Below are 18174 nucleotides of genomic sequence, written 5' to 3' on the forward strand. Positions count from 1 at the left end.
TGTCCCATTTTTTGTAGTCTAATGATGACTCTTTGATAGGTTAGACCTTGAGAATCATTTTAGACTCTGTAACAAAAATCTCCTAATATATATAATAGTGTGGTATATAAAATTTTCTTTTAATTAATATATAAAATGTCAACAATCCTTTAACTATGTCCCCGCAGCACTAGTAATTGATTTCAAGTTTAAAATAATTTTAAAAACTATGAAAAAAACAAAAAACTACTTAGTTGTTTTGATCATACAATCCACGCATTAGGGATGTTTACGGCTCGAGTTCAAACAACCTGTAGTGGATGATCAAATATTATTCATTAAATTTTTATTAGAATATAAGTTGAGTTTGAACGTATTGTATGTAGGGGGCCACCCCTTTCCTTTTTCTTGGAGATTATGAATCTTAAGTCACTTCATAAGCCATGATGACTAGCTCTTAATGGCTAGCCAAAGGTTACACTTAAAGGCCCCTCCTCCATTTGAATGACGTGTGTGTGGGTAGCATCACAAACAAAAAATCTATTTTTTAAAAGTGTTCTTTCTACTCCTGATATTTAGGTTATGAAATATATGGATATTGCTTTAGTTTTCTATCACGTAGCACACTTCATCATTGACGGAATGATTTCGAACGAATGACAATGACAGAGAATATGTAGAACAACCGCATTAGATCCAAGATATTTCCAACGAAGTACTAACTGTACTATCACTTCCACCGCGTACTTTGATTTAGTATCTCTAACACGTATTGATTTATATTTTATATTCCCAAAATAACTCATTATTATTTAAATAAGTTTGAATTTGTTCACAAATTATTTTATTTTGACAAATTAAATTAATAATATATCTTATAATCTTATTTACAAATTTTAATAAACATCCTTTGAATTTTGTAAATATCTTTGTATAAGTTATAATATTTATATTAATAATTATATTCACAAGGATTTGAGCAAAATACATAGCATTAAGAAAGTAATTTTCTTATATATTTTATATATTTTTAAATACTTAATATAGTACTCTCATTACATAATTAAATATAATACTACAGACATAAAGTTATTCAAATTTATACGAGTTTTATATTTAATAATTCATCATAATTTTGTTACGAACTTACGAGCAGCTCATTTAAGAAGTGAATTTAGCTAAATTCGAGTTTGGCCAAATCAATCTTTAGTGGTCTTGTTTATTTTCAGCCCTAACAAACATGCAACTAGATTACTCGGGACCAAGCCAAGATGCAAGGCTATGATCATTTGGATCAATTGACAACACCTTGTTTTCTCAATAAGAGAACCAAAAATCGAATTTTCCATTCCCGTGTATGGAAAGAAATAATAAAAAGCCAAGATGCAAGTATTTGCCTCGGTCATGTAACTAGACATTTATATCTTATTTTAATTTTATTATATGTGACACCAATGGTTCGTTTGGGTACACAATTATTCTTAAATATTCTCAAATATTTTATTTCCAAATATCAGTTAAATATAAAATAATTTCAAATTTTTAACTTTTTTTATCTAATAATTATCTAATCATTAACCATTTCACAAACTCTCAAACAAAATACAGAAAATAATATTATTTTTTAAAATTTTTAAATAAAATTAATATTAAAAAATAACTTTTAAATTTATAATATTTTTATTTAATTTTTTTTAAAACCTATTAAAATATCTTATTTCAAATTATTTTATTACTATTTACATACATACTAAAATATTCTTGACATCCAAACAAGTTGTAAGTCTGTTGAGATGGTGTATTTAATGGTAGTTAATGATTAGATAACAGAAGATAATAACTGTCAAAGTTGAAAACATGTGGAGTAAATAATTCAATCTTTGAATATGTGGATGATGAACATACTCAAAAGGCATTCTACAGTTTCTACTTTGATTATTTTGATATTTAATCCAATTTTTCCAACCGACAATTCTCCTTTTCGATTAAAAAGTTGCTGTTTTATGTAATAATGAGGTTTGGTTTGGAGTTGAAAATTTTTATTTTATTATTATAATTTTTTTAAATTTTTATATAAAATATAATAAATAATTTAATTTTTTTTAATTATTTTAATTTTTAAAATAATAATAATATTTTAATATTTTATCTTAAATTTAAAATTTTCACCTTACAACTAAGCCGAGCCTAAATTTAGAATGAAATACATATTTCACCCACCATAAATACGTATTTCATTTTGCCTAGGTTTGGATATAAAAACACTATCAACTAATTTTGACTTATTTCATTTCATTATTATAATTTTTTTAAATTTTCATATAAAATATAATAAACAATTCAATTTTTTTAAAATTATAAAATAATATTATTATAAAATTTTATTCAATTTTTAAATTTTATCTAAAATCATCTTATCCATTCTCACTATCCAAATCTCACCTAAATTTGTACAAATAAATATGCCAATTACTCGCACTAACAATAAAGAAAATATTCATTACCTTATTAATTATCAACCTACTTTTAACATTAAATAACTGATAAACAAATTAAATATAGTAAATAATTTTTAACTTTTTAATATCACGCAATTATAAGATTGTGAGACGTCGATAATAAATTAAAATAGATTATGAGTAACGTCAGTACTTTATAATATCAGTTGTAAACTTTACAAGTAAGCGTTGTAATATATTTTTATAAAAGAAGACTTGAGACATAATTGGATTTGGATGTCTTTAAAGACATGAATGTTTGGAAACTTCCTATAGATTCAACTCCAAAGCATATACCATCGAGAGAAAACAATTTTATATACCTTCTAATTAACGTGAAGTTTGTAGTGTCAGTTTAACATTAAATTATTAAAATTAACACATTATATCCTTTAATTGTAATAGACTATTATATAATAGTTTTAACCAATTTTGACAGGACAGCATTTGATTACCAAACCTAGTCCAACTCAATTCAACTCAACTCATCTTATCTAATCATTATAATTTTTTCAACTTCCAACACAAAATATAACAAACAATTCAACTTTTTCAAATTCTAAAATAATAATAATATTGAAAAATAATATTTTAAACTTTCATATCAACTCAACCCACTATTCAAACCAAATAGAATACATTTTTTAATAAATAGGTGGGATGACATATATTATATGAAATCATATCACTTTATAAATTGAATACTTTTGTAAAATCTATTTGTATCTGTAGCACTTATACTAAAATACTAATTAACGCCTATGATTTGAAGTTGTTTAGTCATATTCATATTCTCTATGGTTCAACTTTAATATTAGATACCTGTGAGTTGTGAGGTTTAGATATTGTATGATTTGTATCTATTTCATACCTAATTATAGAAGATATTTAAAAATTAATAATATTTTATCTTAAGTTATATTTAGGTATTGAAGTGATTTTAGATATTCTATAGATAATAAAAAATGATAAAATAATAGAAAAATATTAAATAGTAGTATAAAATAATAAAAAGTAAATAAAATATAATAATAAAATAATAATAAAGAGGCATGCTATATAGTAGCCTCATACCCAACACACCATTATTTTTAAAGTGTAAAATAGAAGAGGGTAAAATAATAAATTAATATTTTTTAATAGTGTAAAAAAATGTGAAGCTGTTATATATATTTTCTGAATAATAAAATATATTGTCAATACTCCACCACTTAAAACTGCACTAAGCAAGCGCAAGGTAATACTCTCGTTAGAGTAAGAGATAGTATTGATTCCAATGTGGTGATTGAAGGAGATTCCAATATGGTGATTGGAGGATATTCTAATGAAACTGCATAATATAATAATTGAAGGAGATTTCAATGTGGTGATTTAATCAATTAAAAATTCCTCAACTGCCCAAGATTGGATTTTATATCCTATCATAAATGATATAAAGAATTTCTTAAAATCTTTCACAAGGTAACAAGTTAGGAAAATTTATCGATCTTCAAATCGATATGTGTATAACATAGCGCAATGGATAGTTTCAACGCAAGCTTATAAAAATATCACTTTAATCCAAATTTCTTCTTGTTTATTGTAATTTTATAGTGGCAAAGATCCATCTATAATGTAATTTTGTAAAGAGTTAGACTCTAATTTTTACTTTATTAATATATATTTTCTTGCTTAAAAAGAAAATAAAAAAGAAAAAAAAGAGATAGTATTGATTAGTACAAGCTAGATATCTTGCCTCGAAATAAGAACAATGTGCATTAAAAAGAGAAGAAAAGGAAAGAACACCACCATAAACCTGTTGCCACGTGTGATTTGTTTGAGTGCCTTTCGGAGAATTGGCTATTCAGCCAAATTGTAAAGCCCGGTTAATAACAAATTTAGCACACCGAATTTCGTGAATTTGAAAATAAGTTACCGTGCAAGTTAGGGATAGTTTGGTAAGTGAAATAAGGTGGTAATTTTATTAATAATTTATAAATAATAATAAAATAATTTAAATTGAGTATTTTTTTTGGATTTTAAAAAAAATTGAGAAAAAATTGAATAAAAAATATTATAAAATTAAAATATAATTTTTTAATATAATTTTTATTTAGTGATTTAAAAATATTAAATTATTTTTTACTTTTTATTTAAAAGTTTAAGAAAGTTATAATGATTATTTTAAAAATTTTATATTTGAAATATATTTAGAAAGGAGATGTAATGTAAATTTTGGATGAGATATATTTTCAAACAAGCCCTTAATATTTCATTTTTGCAATATTAACGAATACGTAGTGACGATCATAAATTTACTTTTGGAAGGGTATTGATATAATTTTTTGGCATGGTTGGTATTTAATAATACAGTTATTTGAGAGTGAAATTTATTATATTTGATGAATTTACAATCTCTTATGGCCTCTTGTGACTCTTGATATAATATAGAAAATATGATTGATTAGAGGTTAAAGAAGATAGCATTCCTATAGAAATCTAGAGAGACGAGATCTGAAAAGTTTAGGAGTGTTTAAATTCATGGAGATCACCTCCTTTTATAAATGTCTACTTTATCTTTAGAGTAACGGGGTCCTACTTACTTTATATTACATTCATATCTTCACATGTATTCAATAGTTTTAACTTTTTATTTCTTCATTATCTTATCTCTTGCTTATATTACTGGTAATTGATTGAACTAGCGATCACGCCTAACGGTATGAGTTGAGTGCCGACTAGCATGATCATTTAAAAAAAAAAAAACTATTTGTACTAAGGTGCATATTTGGAGTGCAGATCTGGCGTGCACCTTAGCAATGTCCTAATTTTATTTTAAAAAGAAAATTTCTATTCATTATCTCTACATCATATATTACACGTGATTTTTTTTCTTTTTTCTTTTTTTTTTCCTTAACAAGTATGTGTAGAGTGTAACTAGTTTGGTTTTGGACAAAATTTAAGAATGAACTGGTATGCATTGATTTTTCATTTTTGAAAACCGATTACTCACCAGTTACTCTCCTAAATCGGTACATTTGATTTTACTAATTTCGATCCAGTTTTTCAATTTTAATATTGATTAGAATAACTATATATTAGTATTTGTTATAGTGATTTTAATTTATTATAACTATATCATTGATAGTGAAAATATTAGTATTACTATATCACTTTTCATATATAATTATTTAGTATAGTGATTTATATAGTAATTTATATATAGACTTAAAATATATTACTAATAGTAATATAGTATTAGACTATTAGTATTACGCCATAAAATGTAAATTTTAATTAATATACATTATATACTAATGTATATTAGTATTACTAATTTACTAATGTACTTTTAAAAAAGTATAGTATTAGATTATTATTTATTAATATTAGGTCATAAAATGTAAATCGTAATTAATATACATTATATACTAATGTATATTAGTATTACTAATTTACTTATGTACTTATCAAAAAGAATATATTGAGAATATATTACACCATAGAATGTTGTTAATATATATATATTATGATTCAAGCATATGATCAAATAAAATTTTATGTTTAAGATTAAAATTTTATGTTAATAAGATAATTATAATTTATATTATTATATATAAATGATACATAATATAAAAATATTATATATAATATTAAAAAATTTAATTTAAAATATATAATATAGTTAATTGGTCCGGTCCTAAAAAGCATAGAACCGGAATCAGACTGGTACCAATTGGTTTTGAAACTAAGGGAATCGGTCCTGGACCGGTGGCTGGTCCGGTCTGATTTTCCCGTTAATATTTACACCCTTAAGTATGTGATATATAAATAATGTGTAAAAGAACTCAATTCGTTTAACACGAATAAAACAAAAAAACTAAATAAAAAAATAAAAGCAAGTGGTATGTAGTATACGTGATAATGTGTGGCAATTAGCAAAACTCTTTTAAAAAACTTTTGGGGGTGGTTGCCTTCCTCCGCCCCACTTTTAAGGCTTGATTTAAATAATGAGTTGAGATAAGATAAAATAAAAGTTGAATAAAATATTGTTAGAATATAATTTTGTAATAGAATTTTTATTTTGAGATTTAAAAAATTTGAAATTTTTATTATATTTTGTTTGAAAGTTTGATAAAGTTATAATAATTAGATGAGATGAGATAAATCATAAAATAATTTCACTTATGCGTTTGGGTACTGAGGTACTCTCAACACTCTTCACAATTATTTATTATCTTATTATTACTTTTCACATACTTTTACTATTATTCATTACTTTTCATATATTTTTTATTATTATTCATTATTTTATTATTATTTTTCACTTATTTTTTATTACTATTTACAATTATTCTTAACGCTTCTTAACACCCAAACCCACCGGTTTTACTACTCTTAGGGCGCCACATGCAATATCTATGGGAGAATTTTGCCCATTTGAGAGCAGCACGATGCAGCTTGATCACATGATTTTTTATTTTTCTCTCTCGAATTGAACTAAGATAGATTGAATTTTCTCTTTAATTATTTGACTAATTTGACGCATAAAATTCAAAGGCACATATGTGAGGACATATAATACTACTTATGTAGCGTTCTCATAAGTGTGAGCCCAACATGAATCGCCCATAATTGAATGAACAAGTGTGTTTGTTTTGACTATTACAGAGCTTGTAGTTGTAATTCAACTAAGAATGAATGAGTGGGCAGCTGTGCCCTATAGAATATATTAGGCTCTGGATTTTTAAATCCATAAAACTAAGCCTAGAAACAGATATAGCCATCATCATTTAATAGTTGAAGAAGAAAAAGCACCCCCCCACTCTCTCTCTCTCTCTCTCTCTCTCTATGTATATATATACACACACGAGTTATTCTATTTCAAAATTAGTATGTAGAGCTTGATTTGAGCGATAAATTATGCTTATATTAGTTACGCCATAATTTAATTTAAAAGATAAATATTAAAATTTAAATATTACATATCAAATCATATAATTAAAGTGATATAGTTAATGTGTTCTTCACGTCAACTAGAAAATATAATTATGTTATATAGAATAATTTTATTTAAAAACTTTTACATTACACACCAATCAAGTGATATAATTTGATTTAAAAGATAAATTTTAAATTTTAAATCTTATAAATCAAATTATACCATGTAAATAATAATTGATGTGTGGTGTAAAGGCCTTCAAATAGTACTACTTATGCTTCTTGCTTAAAAAAAAAAAATAGTACTACTTATGTATATATATAGAAAAATTCTAAACATAAGCCTATACACCACACACTATATTTTATTTATTTATTTTTTATTTGACTAAATGTTTGGTAAATGGATAGTGAGTAAAATAATTTAATTAATTTGAAAAATAAACTCAAAAAATTTTAAAAAAGAAAATATAAAAAAATGTATGGTGTATTTATGTGTAGCAAAACTCATATATTTATATATATATATATATATATATATATATATATATATATTTGTGGTAACATCTTTCACGAGTAACGACTAAATAAATAGTGAGGTTTCGTTTGGTTATATAGATAAGATTAGTTGATAAGAGATAAAAATTAAAATTTGAATAAAATATTATTAAAATATATAATTTTAATATAATTTTTTTATGAAATTTAAAAAAATTAAGTTTTTTATTATTTTTTATATAATAATTTAATAAAATAAGATGAAATTAGATAAAATGAGATGTAAGATGAGACTGAGTTAGCGAGTGACGTAACAAGTGGGTTTGAGTTGGGCGCCATTTAGACGATACTAAATACAACCAAATCGTCTAATCCGTTATTTTATATACAATCATTCGGAAAAAAAAAAAGCCTATACTCCAGAAGCCGAATCATTTCAATTCGAACATTCCAAGACTCTCTCTGAGTCTCTCTCCCTCCCTCCCTTGAATTGGAAGTTTTGAATTCGCGTGCGATGAAGATTTAAGTTTTCTGTAAGGAGGCTGTGAAATTCTTCGACTTTTAGGGCTCTCTTATTGGCTCTGCTTCTTCCTATTGGTAACACAGGGGTCTTGTTGATGGTAAGGCTTCACCTCCATTTCGTTACCTTCAATTCTGAATGATTTGAAACTTGTTCCGTTCCTCTGAAGAACAGGACGAACACTGTGGAATTTTTAATTTTTATTTTTTTTGGTTTTTTCCACATTTTGTTTCGGTGTTCTCGAATTAAACAGTAAAGCTCAACAGCTTTATTTTGCTAAATTCCGGGGAGGATTGTGGTTCTCTCTCTTTTGTACTTTTTCCTCCGGCTTTTGCTGATTTCTTTTTGCTCTCAGATTAGCTAAAATCTGGAATTCAATATTCGCTTCTTTCCTTCTCACCAACCAAAGGGAGCATTCCGGACTTCTTCTGTAATTTAAGTTGCGAGCCCGCAATTCCTCGAGATTATCCGTATATGTACGTATGTTTATCTTTATTGTGTGTTGCTCCTTACTTCTTGTTTTTTTTTTCCCCTTTGTAATCCGATAAGGGGGTTGCTCTTTACTGCAGTTATCAGTTGTTTGAGCTTGTTTCGAAGTCCTTTATTCCCATTTTTTCCTTCTCTTGGAGGGGGTGGGAGGGATTTACAAATTCCAGTTGTTCTTGAATTCCATTTCTTTGAGAATTTTGTACTTGAGCGAGGGGTTTTGGGGTTGTTTTTTTTTTTGTGGGGGGGGGGGGGGGGGGGGGGGGGGTGTTGCACGGGGTATTCCTACCTTAAGTTTGAATCACCATGAAGCCTGGATTGCCCTTTTGAAGAGCTCGTGATGTCACAACAAAAGTTTGACAAAAGTAACTGTGTCATAGCTCATGCCATCCTCGTGATTCACTTTCTTTCCATGTACAATGCTTTCCCTTCTTCTAATCTCTAATTCTGATTTTTTTTTTGGGGGGGGGCGGAAATAATCAGAAGTTTTGACTAATCAGTCGACCGTCTGATAGGGTACAAGGTGGGTTGATCAAATATAAGTATTATTATCTTTAAATAGAAAAAAACGTCAATAACATAGAAATATTCTATTTGTGGAATGGATCGCAAAGGGCCAAATTTATTACATCAATTACCAAAAAGCACTCATTGTCAAAAGAGACACAGATAGTTCTAGTACCGGTCATTTGAATGCTGCTCGTGAGTAACCTACTACTTCTGCTTTGTTGGTTGACATTTAATTAGTCATCTTTATGGCTTGCTTATTGTTAATCGTCTACTTCCTTGTGAGTGTTTCATACGTTTTTGAAACCTTACTTAAACACCCTTTATCACCAGTATTTTTTGTGAGGCACATTGCATGTTCAGCTGTTTGTATGTATCTGTTAAAAGAAAATAGTGTCGAAGCTGATTTATTTCACATTATTGGATTGACAGATACATTAAGTTTCAGGATATGGGATGCATGGTGTCAACACCAAAGGATACTGGTGGAAATAGAAGGAGGCCAGCAAACATTGGAGAAGTTTCAGTATATGTTCCTGGTTTTAGGATTCCTAAACCTGTTGATTTCTCCCAGTCACTTGGCGACCACCTGACCAAGAATTTAGTGGAACGCCTATCTGCTCTAAGAACTCGTATTGTTGTAATGGCTGGTCAAGAAGCTCCTACAGTGACAAGAACGAGGAGAAAAACCCAGCATGGTTTGTTATGTAAAATCTTGATATGCTTTGATCACATAATACCAGTTCAGTCATTGATGCATTGGATTATATTATTATTTGTAGGAGGTTCAACTTTAGCCGATCTTCAGCAGGCTCTGGAAGATTACTTGCCAGTTCTTTTAGGACTAGTTAAAGATGGTAAATATTGTATTAGTGACATCCTCTAATTATAAAGCATTAAATGTTGGATAAGTCCTAAAAGTGTTGTTTTCCTGTTATTTGCAGGAAGCCAGCTACAATACAAAGTACAATTTGTATGGGTAAATCAGGAGGATGAGGCAGAGGTGGGAGCGTAGGACTAATATATCAATCTACAAATTCATACAGTCTCTTTGATTTCTAGTTGCATTTCATCATCTAGTCATGTGGAAAAAAGGGGTTCTTATATGAGTTGGTACTTTTGCAGGAAACATCCATTTCTAATGCTTGGTACGAGGTGTTGTCAGTTTTGCATTTGATGGCAATGATATCATTATCACAGGCCAATTTATTACTTCTTCCAAGAACATCTGCTGATGGTTATCAGCCAAAGGTATCAGAAGGTAGTTTTTACTGGAAAACTTTATGCTTGAGTTATCGTTATCTCTAATTCTGTTTGTTATTATTTAAAACTTTTTCTTTATTGCCTATCATTATAATTGAGAAACATTTGTAACACCCTAATGGAAGGCCCAAATCACATGGCTTATATTCCAAAAGGGTTTGTAAATGATACAATTGGAGCCCCATTGGAACTATTATAAAGAGCAAGAGCTTCTCCTTCCCAAGCAATGTGGGACCCCATACACCACATACTCTTATACATCATATGGGGTATTACAATCCCACCCCCCCCCCCCCCCCCCCCCCCCCCCTCTCTTAAATACCCAATGTACTCATCGGGCCAGTCCATTGTAGGTGGCACAGCTCAAGTCCCACATTTCTAGTTAAGATAGATTCTGAAACTATTTGTAACGTACTGATGGAAGATCCAAACCACTTGGCCTATACTCTAAAAGGACTTGTCAATGATACAATTGGAATGCGCCCCATTAGAATCATTACAAAGAGCAAGAACTTCTCATTTTCAAGTAATGTGGAATCTTATACACCACCTACCCTTACACATCTACAGGGTATGACAACATGTGATTCCAAATCTTTCATATAGTTATTTTCAGCCTTTTATTGGAGATAAAGTTCTCTCTTTTTTGTCAATTTGCAAGACTAATAATACTGGTTCACTGCAGAAGACATATCAGCTGAATTTGTGTAGTCTTTGTCCAGTAGATCTTGCTGGCAATCAAGTTGCATGTTTTGCTAATCAGTTTGCCTAGAAGGATATATGTGGCAATGACTAGGAAACCCATTAAATAATGTAACCAAACCTAATAATTGTTGGCAGTGATGCAAAACATTGGAAATAGAAAAGCCTTCATTGGAATTTGGTTTCCATTTCCCTTACAAAGATATTATGTTATGTTCCCTTTATGTTTCTTGGCAGCATGTTTAGAAGTCGTCGTATTCTATATTGGACATGTTATTCATGACATGTAACACCCCAGTCTCATATGGAGAATATAAATAAACTACATAAGAGTGGGTAGGTTATAAAAGTAGTCATGTTTACTAAGTTCCACATTAGCTACTTACTAGGATGGAGCTTTATAAGTGATTATAGAAAGCTTCAAATTGACTAGTCTTTTTGGAGTTATAGCGCAAATGTGGTTAGTGCTTTCCTTGGATTGTTACATTTGGTATCAAAGCCACCTAGTAGGGCCAGTCATGTGATATTGGAGCACTGCATAATATGGCTTTTATGAGGACAAATGGACAATAAGAATTTAAAAGGGGGAGTTTGAAACACCCAAGTCTCATATTGGGAATATAAGTAACTCACATAGAGTTGACAGGTTATAAAGGTAAACATGGGTACTAAGTCCCACATTGGCTACTTAGTAAAATTGGGTTTCATAAGTGATGATAGAGAAACTCCAACTTGACCTGTTGTAACACCTCTTCCCGTAGGTTAGGAGTGTTATATACGTACGTAAAAACTCTGGTAAAGTAAAATCTACTCTTGGCCCTCCTGCTAAGTGTACACAGTATCATCACCTGGTACATTAAAACATAAAAACAAACAAAAAAGTGAGTTGAAGACTTAGTAAATGTCACATCATATTGCAAACATAATTTAACTTACCTTGGAAATGTTCATGCATAAATTATACTTATATATAGGATGTGGAGCATTCAATAGTAACATATACAGAATTTAAGAAGTAATCATGGCAATTCATGTAACATTGATGAGTGAACGATTGAATCTATGCATCTAATATGTTCCATGCATGACTTGTTGATCTTATCTTTCGCTTCTATAGTGGCCATCATAACATGTGTGCATCGGCCCAATTGTTCGTTGACCGCACAAAATCATAACATAACATATGGTGGAACACACTTAGTTTTGTGGCTTGCTCATCCACTAATAACACAAGGTCAAGCATCAAAGCATCAAAGTTTTCTTATCATGATGCATGCGAACATGTTTGACTATTTGATGTTCATGGCATGTCATATTCATGTGCATGTCATTCATATTCATATTCATGGAATATCACTAAACATGTCATATTAACATAAACATTTTTATTGTGATATGACATCCATTTATGACAATCAATAAGCATAACATACATAAGAGTGATTTTCATGACATGATTCCAGAAAAACAACTAAATCAGAATGTCATAAATTTGCTTCCACAATTGACATTGTCATAATTCAACGAAGGTTCATGAAAAGGGGATGACAATGAACATGGCAGTACATAACATAGGTAAACAACACTTTTTCATGCAAAACAGAATAATTACAGCACACATAAAGGTTATGATCATGCCACTTACCTTATCTCCTTAGATTTGAGAATCAACTAAGCATGTCAATCAAACACCTATTAAGTTAGGTACATATTCCATGTCAACCTCTAATCAACCTCCTATCATTTGACTAAGGTATGAGCCAATACTCCATAATGTTTTTTGCTGTCTACCTAGTGATGGTGAACAAAAGTTAACTTTGGGTCATATATTCTATTCTTAAACTTCACTATATGCTGTGTGTATCTGTAGACTTGCTTGAATGCATGTAGATTGCCAAACATTGGCTGTTTGGCCCACGGTTGCTGTCATCTAATGTCTTGTGAGGAATTCATGAACTTCTCGTAAAACAAATGCTAACATGCTCAGATTTGACTTCTAGAGTCATCTGAGGTGGTTAGCAGCATTTCTGCATCTCCATATTTCTAGGTCAACTATAAAATATTAAATTGGGCACCAAGCTGGCACCACAGGCTGTCCAGTGGCCTGGACCGCGTGCTTATCATAGACTGCTCTCAACCATGTAAACTTAAAATGCATAAAAATTCTAATCCGATTAGGAAAATCTGGCTCACGGGCCCTAGTTAAAGTCTAATCCAAACTTAGGACTAGGGTGCAGCACCAATCTTTTTGGGGTTATTGCGCATGTGTCTAGCGCTTAACTTTGATCGTTATATGGCAACCGGTGGTGGTTTAAATATTTTTTCTACAAGATTATTTCTATTGAATTATGCATACTGGTTATTATTTATAAATTAGTCATTTGGTGAAAAAAGCTCAATACTCCAAAATCAAGATGTTTTCACTGACAGATTTGAATCTATCGTGTCTTACCTGTTGGCTTTTATCAATAGTTTTATGAAATGATGTAAGAAAAGTAATATATATATATATTTTCTACCAGCAGATTGGATGAGATATAGGTCAGTTGAAGATTGAAGAAAAGGCCTCTTCTCAATTCATAGCTGTTACTAATGTCAAATTATCAATCTTGTTACATCTAGCAGGATTTTTTTTTTGAAACTTGAAAACACTAATTTGAGCCCAACTAAAAATTTTGCCTGGTGGGTAATCTTGTTTTAAATTTGTTTCCTAGTGTGAGGAATAATCTTCTATGCTTTAGGGAACATTTTTCTCTTTTAGTTTGGTGATGTATCTAGCAGTCCTTTTCTATTTTGATGTTAATGAACCTAGGGGTTTATCTTCTGTTTGAAAATGATATTGGATGTTCCTGTCATACATAATTTCTATCACCTGGTGAGAAATCTGTGTGCTGGTTGAAATACTCATTATGTGATGGTCACTCTTAGCGACCTTAGATGCTGCTTTCATGCTTCCATATTCAATTTTTACCTTTGTGTTCACATTGCTTCTCTAATTTCTGCTCGTCCTAATATAGATATGTCAACTTGGTTATTTGGTGGCAGAGAATAGACGTGCTTCCATTGATATTTTCTTGAAGGCAGCAGGATACCTAGATTGTGCTGTCCGGCACGTTCTCCCACAGTTTCCTGCTGAACTCAGGTTTATATGGGTGAAAGAATTGCACTAATAGCAACTTCCTATATGTTATTGTTGTTACTTCTAGGCTTATTCTTACTTATTTTTCTGCTGTTCCCTTGTAGGAGAAATCTTCCAGTAGACCTAGCAGAAGGAGTTCTTCGAGCACTTTGCCTACAAGCGTTAGGAGAGGTGCAAACTTGTTCTTTAGATGGACTTAGATGATGAATTGTTAGGGTGTTTATATTACTTTGTCAGGAGTAATAATAATTGCATTAGAATGCATGAATTGTTGGGGGTGTTTATATTACTTTGTCATGAGCTATAATAATTGCATTAAAAAGGGTAGGCTCAGGCTTCCAAACTTATAACTTCATATTTTTCTGATAGAGATGAGAAATCTCTTTTCATAATATCTAAATAGTTGCTATAAATAAGATATAGGCTATCCGGTAAATTTAATATATTTTTTTCTCAAAAGTTGGAGTGGTTCATCTGGCTCTTGCCTGTGGGGTGCATGTCATGGGATCAAGCTACTGTTTGCTTTAATGTCATGCATATGTGTGAGCTGGAATATCATGCCAATGTTTGCTTTATAATATCTCTCAACTCTCAAGAAGAACAAACTACTCGCAATGGGATAGGATCAAGTTGTACTTAGTTGGTATAGCACTTTGTACATGTTACACCAACAGTTTGATAATTTGATTTCCATATGCTTGTATTGCATTAAATCAAGTCACTTTTTTGTTTTTGTTTTTGTTTTTTATAAAAAATAAAATGTAGGTTTGCACATATTTTATAGTTGGGAATCTTTTAATCTTTGATTGTCTTGATATTTGGCAAATGTGTTGAGAATCTAAGCTACTTGTTATATATGGTAAACTCTTGAATCCCTGCCCCCCCAAAAAAACTATTGAGTGATAAAACATTAATAAAAAAGAGCGACATAAGTTGTAAATAATTTGGATATACAACAACATTAATATCTATCATTTATTATTTCTAATAAATAAAATCCGCTCGATATTTTCTCTTTTGCTGGTCTTGGACTCCACATGCTTGGCCGCTTGGATCTGTCTTTGGTTTGTTGAGCTGGTTGAGCCTGTATGTCTCTATTGGGTTTCTACTAGTTCCATTGAACTGGTTGTAATGGCTTTTTCTATTGGATTTTTTTTTTTTTTGCCTTTTTTGGGTCAGGAGTCAGGACATCAAATAGGGGTTATACAGAGTATAGTAGACCTTGATAGGAGTTGAAGTATTGGTTAAGCCTTTGTCCATGCTAGATTAAGTTTGTGGATTGCTTCGGATATTCAGCTTCTTTTCTCTATAAATAGATGATTACCTTTTTCTTTAAAATGATGATAAATTGATTCAATTTTTGAAAATATGTATTTTAAAGGCACTTCTCTTTTAAATGGCCGTTACTGGTGCTCATCCTACCCAGGTGATGGGAGGGGTGGTTAGATATAGTCGTAATCTTCAGCATTTTTTTAATGGCAGTGACTGCTCTTGGTGCGCACTTAGGCTTGGCACTTTCCATTTTTCTTTTCCTCCCCTCTTTTGTTTTTTGGCATTGATGATATTATTGATGCATTGTTGTAGGGTGGTGACACTCAACTTGGAATGGCAATTGATAGCACCAAAGCTACTCTTGCAGTAAAGCGAAGACTTGCATGTGAGATGGTGAAGTACTGGCAGCAGGTGTGAAAACATCGACTTTTCACTATTAATTATGGACCTAAAATTTTCACACTTCTGTTGTATCTTGTTTTTTGGCTTATACATATGACTGTTAAATTTCTTTCTAGAGAATTATCAGCTTTCGCAGTTATAAAATCTATAATCTATCAGTTCCTAAATTTTGATCCATGGCAGGATGCCATCAGAGCCTCTTTTGTGCAACATTTGTTACAAGGCTTTCTTCTTTTTCTTTTATTATTTGGGTAGGAATTCTGATCTCTTTTACTTTCACACCCTCTTTATCAGTTCAGCTCACAGTTCTGATCCCATCAGAATCATAAACGTGTGGAACATCCTTGTTTAATAAAGACATTTGAAAACCCATTAGTAACAAAGGCACCACTGGGGAATAGGAGTTTCTATCACTATATGTTACTTACGTGCAATAGGTGCCTGCATAAAGCTGGCGAGTGTGTTCTGATTTGGAAAATCAAAGGCCAGGCTTGTATTGGCACATATTCTTCGGAATGTGAGTATATATAAAATTAATTTAATTCCGTTTATTTGTTTCTTCTTTTTTGTTTTCTGGATCGACAAATGGATCTTAGATGGTCTTCTGTTGTTGAAGTGTAAGCATGCGGCTTTACTGATAAAAAAAGTGTAAGCATGTGGATTTGAATTGCATAATCCAAGAAAGAACGTGAGTTCAAGATCATGTTATTTATTTTAGTCAAGCAGAGTGAGTTGAGATCTATAGCTCGTCTTGAGCTCAAAAATGTACTTTTGAACTTGAGTTGAACTCGGCTAGTTTGTAGTGCTAAAACTGATTACAGAAAGTGTTTTATGTCAGAGAAAGCGGAACTGATTTGGCCCTCATTTCTTTCTAGTCACCAATAAACATTCAATGAAGTCCCGATTACATCCATTTTGGTTTTTTTTACTTGTTCAGATAGCACTCTTTCTTTTTTTAATTGTTAGTAAGAGTTTTATTACCATAAATAGGCATAGCCCAAGTACACAGGAGGTATACAAGAGGAAATACCTACATACAGCGGCTAAGAAAGAAAAAACTAATTCCAACATTTCATGACTATTCAATACAAAAGCCTTAGCCCAAAGACACTGTTTTGAGAAAAAAATCCTTAATATCTTCCATCGAACGTTCTTTGTCTTCAAAACAATAAAGAATAAAAACTTTATTCTTAATATTTGATACTGGTGGCTTACATATGGCCAGATTCTGAGAATTCTAAAGTACACCTGCTTGTGATTTGGTTCCTCCTTTTTAGAGAGTGTGTAACACCCCAATGAAAGGCCCAAACCACATAGCCTATACTCCAAAAGGACTAGTCAATGATACAATTGAAGCCTAGTGTGATAATGAATTGGGTTGGAGTGATAGGTTTGTAGAAGTTTCAATTAACGAACCTACCATAGACACACACACAGAGACTTGGTTTGTGAGTGTGAGCGATGAAGCTGGAAACTTAATTAAGTCGATACTATTACACTTCAGCTTTATAGCATGCCAAAGCACAAGTGTAAAGAGAACTTTGGATGAGAAGGCTATATGTCAGGCAAAAGTGGTTCTCAATCCCTACCTCTGGCATAAAGCGTGTTATGGTATTGTTAGATGCGTTTTTCTCAATTTAAGAATTTGAGATTGAGCTGGTGTTGTATCTGGATTCTCTCCATGGGAAAGGATTGTTTAGAAGTTTTAAAAAATCTGATGTATTGAGCTGAAATTGGTTTGATTCGTTGGTTTACAGTTTTCACAAATGAAGTTAACCCTTCTAACTTGTTATGGTAACCAATGAAAAATACTCCTCTCTAGAATGATCATTTTAATTAGCATCTCTGATTCTTTTGATATCTAATGCTTACTATTATATCTGAGAGCAGTAGCGAATGGGTGATTTTCTGCTGTCTAGTCACTTAGTTTTATTGTCTTCTTATTCATTTATTTCTCTTGGAAACTTGTCCAAAAATACTAGAACTTT

The 18174-nt window shown here is 30.7% G+C and overlaps 1 protein-coding gene across 3 annotated transcripts in view; it reads left to right on the forward strand.

Annotated features, from left to right (window-relative positions):
- The first annotated feature begins 8273 nt into the window (after positions 1-8273).
- The window catches only part of LOC122296321, a 30052-nt gene continuing 20151 nt past the window's right edge, over positions 8274-18174 (forward strand). Inside the window, exons 1-9 of one of the 3 annotated variants that reach the window (XM_043105916.1) lie at positions 8274-8515; positions 8771-8891; positions 9857-10106; positions 10191-10265; positions 10353-10411; positions 10534-10669; positions 14419-14515; positions 14617-14683; positions 16097-16195. In XM_043105916.1, the coding sequence (XP_042961850.1) occupies positions 9860-10106; positions 10191-10265; positions 10353-10411; positions 10534-10669; positions 14419-14515; positions 14617-14683; positions 16097-16195 (780 nt within the window). In that variant the 5' untranslated portion in view covers positions 8274-8515; positions 8771-8891; positions 9857-9859. Of the gene's footprint in view, positions 8516-8770; positions 8892-9840; positions 10107-10190; positions 10266-10352; positions 10412-10533; positions 10670-14418; positions 14516-14616; positions 14684-16096; positions 16196-18174 lie in introns of all 3 variants that reach the window. The other 2 variants (XM_043105915.1, XM_043105917.1) reach the window with 2 other exon arrangements.

The sequence above is a fragment of the Carya illinoinensis genome, chromosome 15 (genome assembly GCF_018687715.1).
Source record: "Carya illinoinensis cultivar Pawnee chromosome 15, C.illinoinensisPawnee_v1, whole genome shotgun sequence".
NCBI classification, from domain to species: Eukaryota; Viridiplantae; Streptophyta; class Magnoliopsida; order Fagales; family Juglandaceae; genus Carya; species Carya illinoinensis.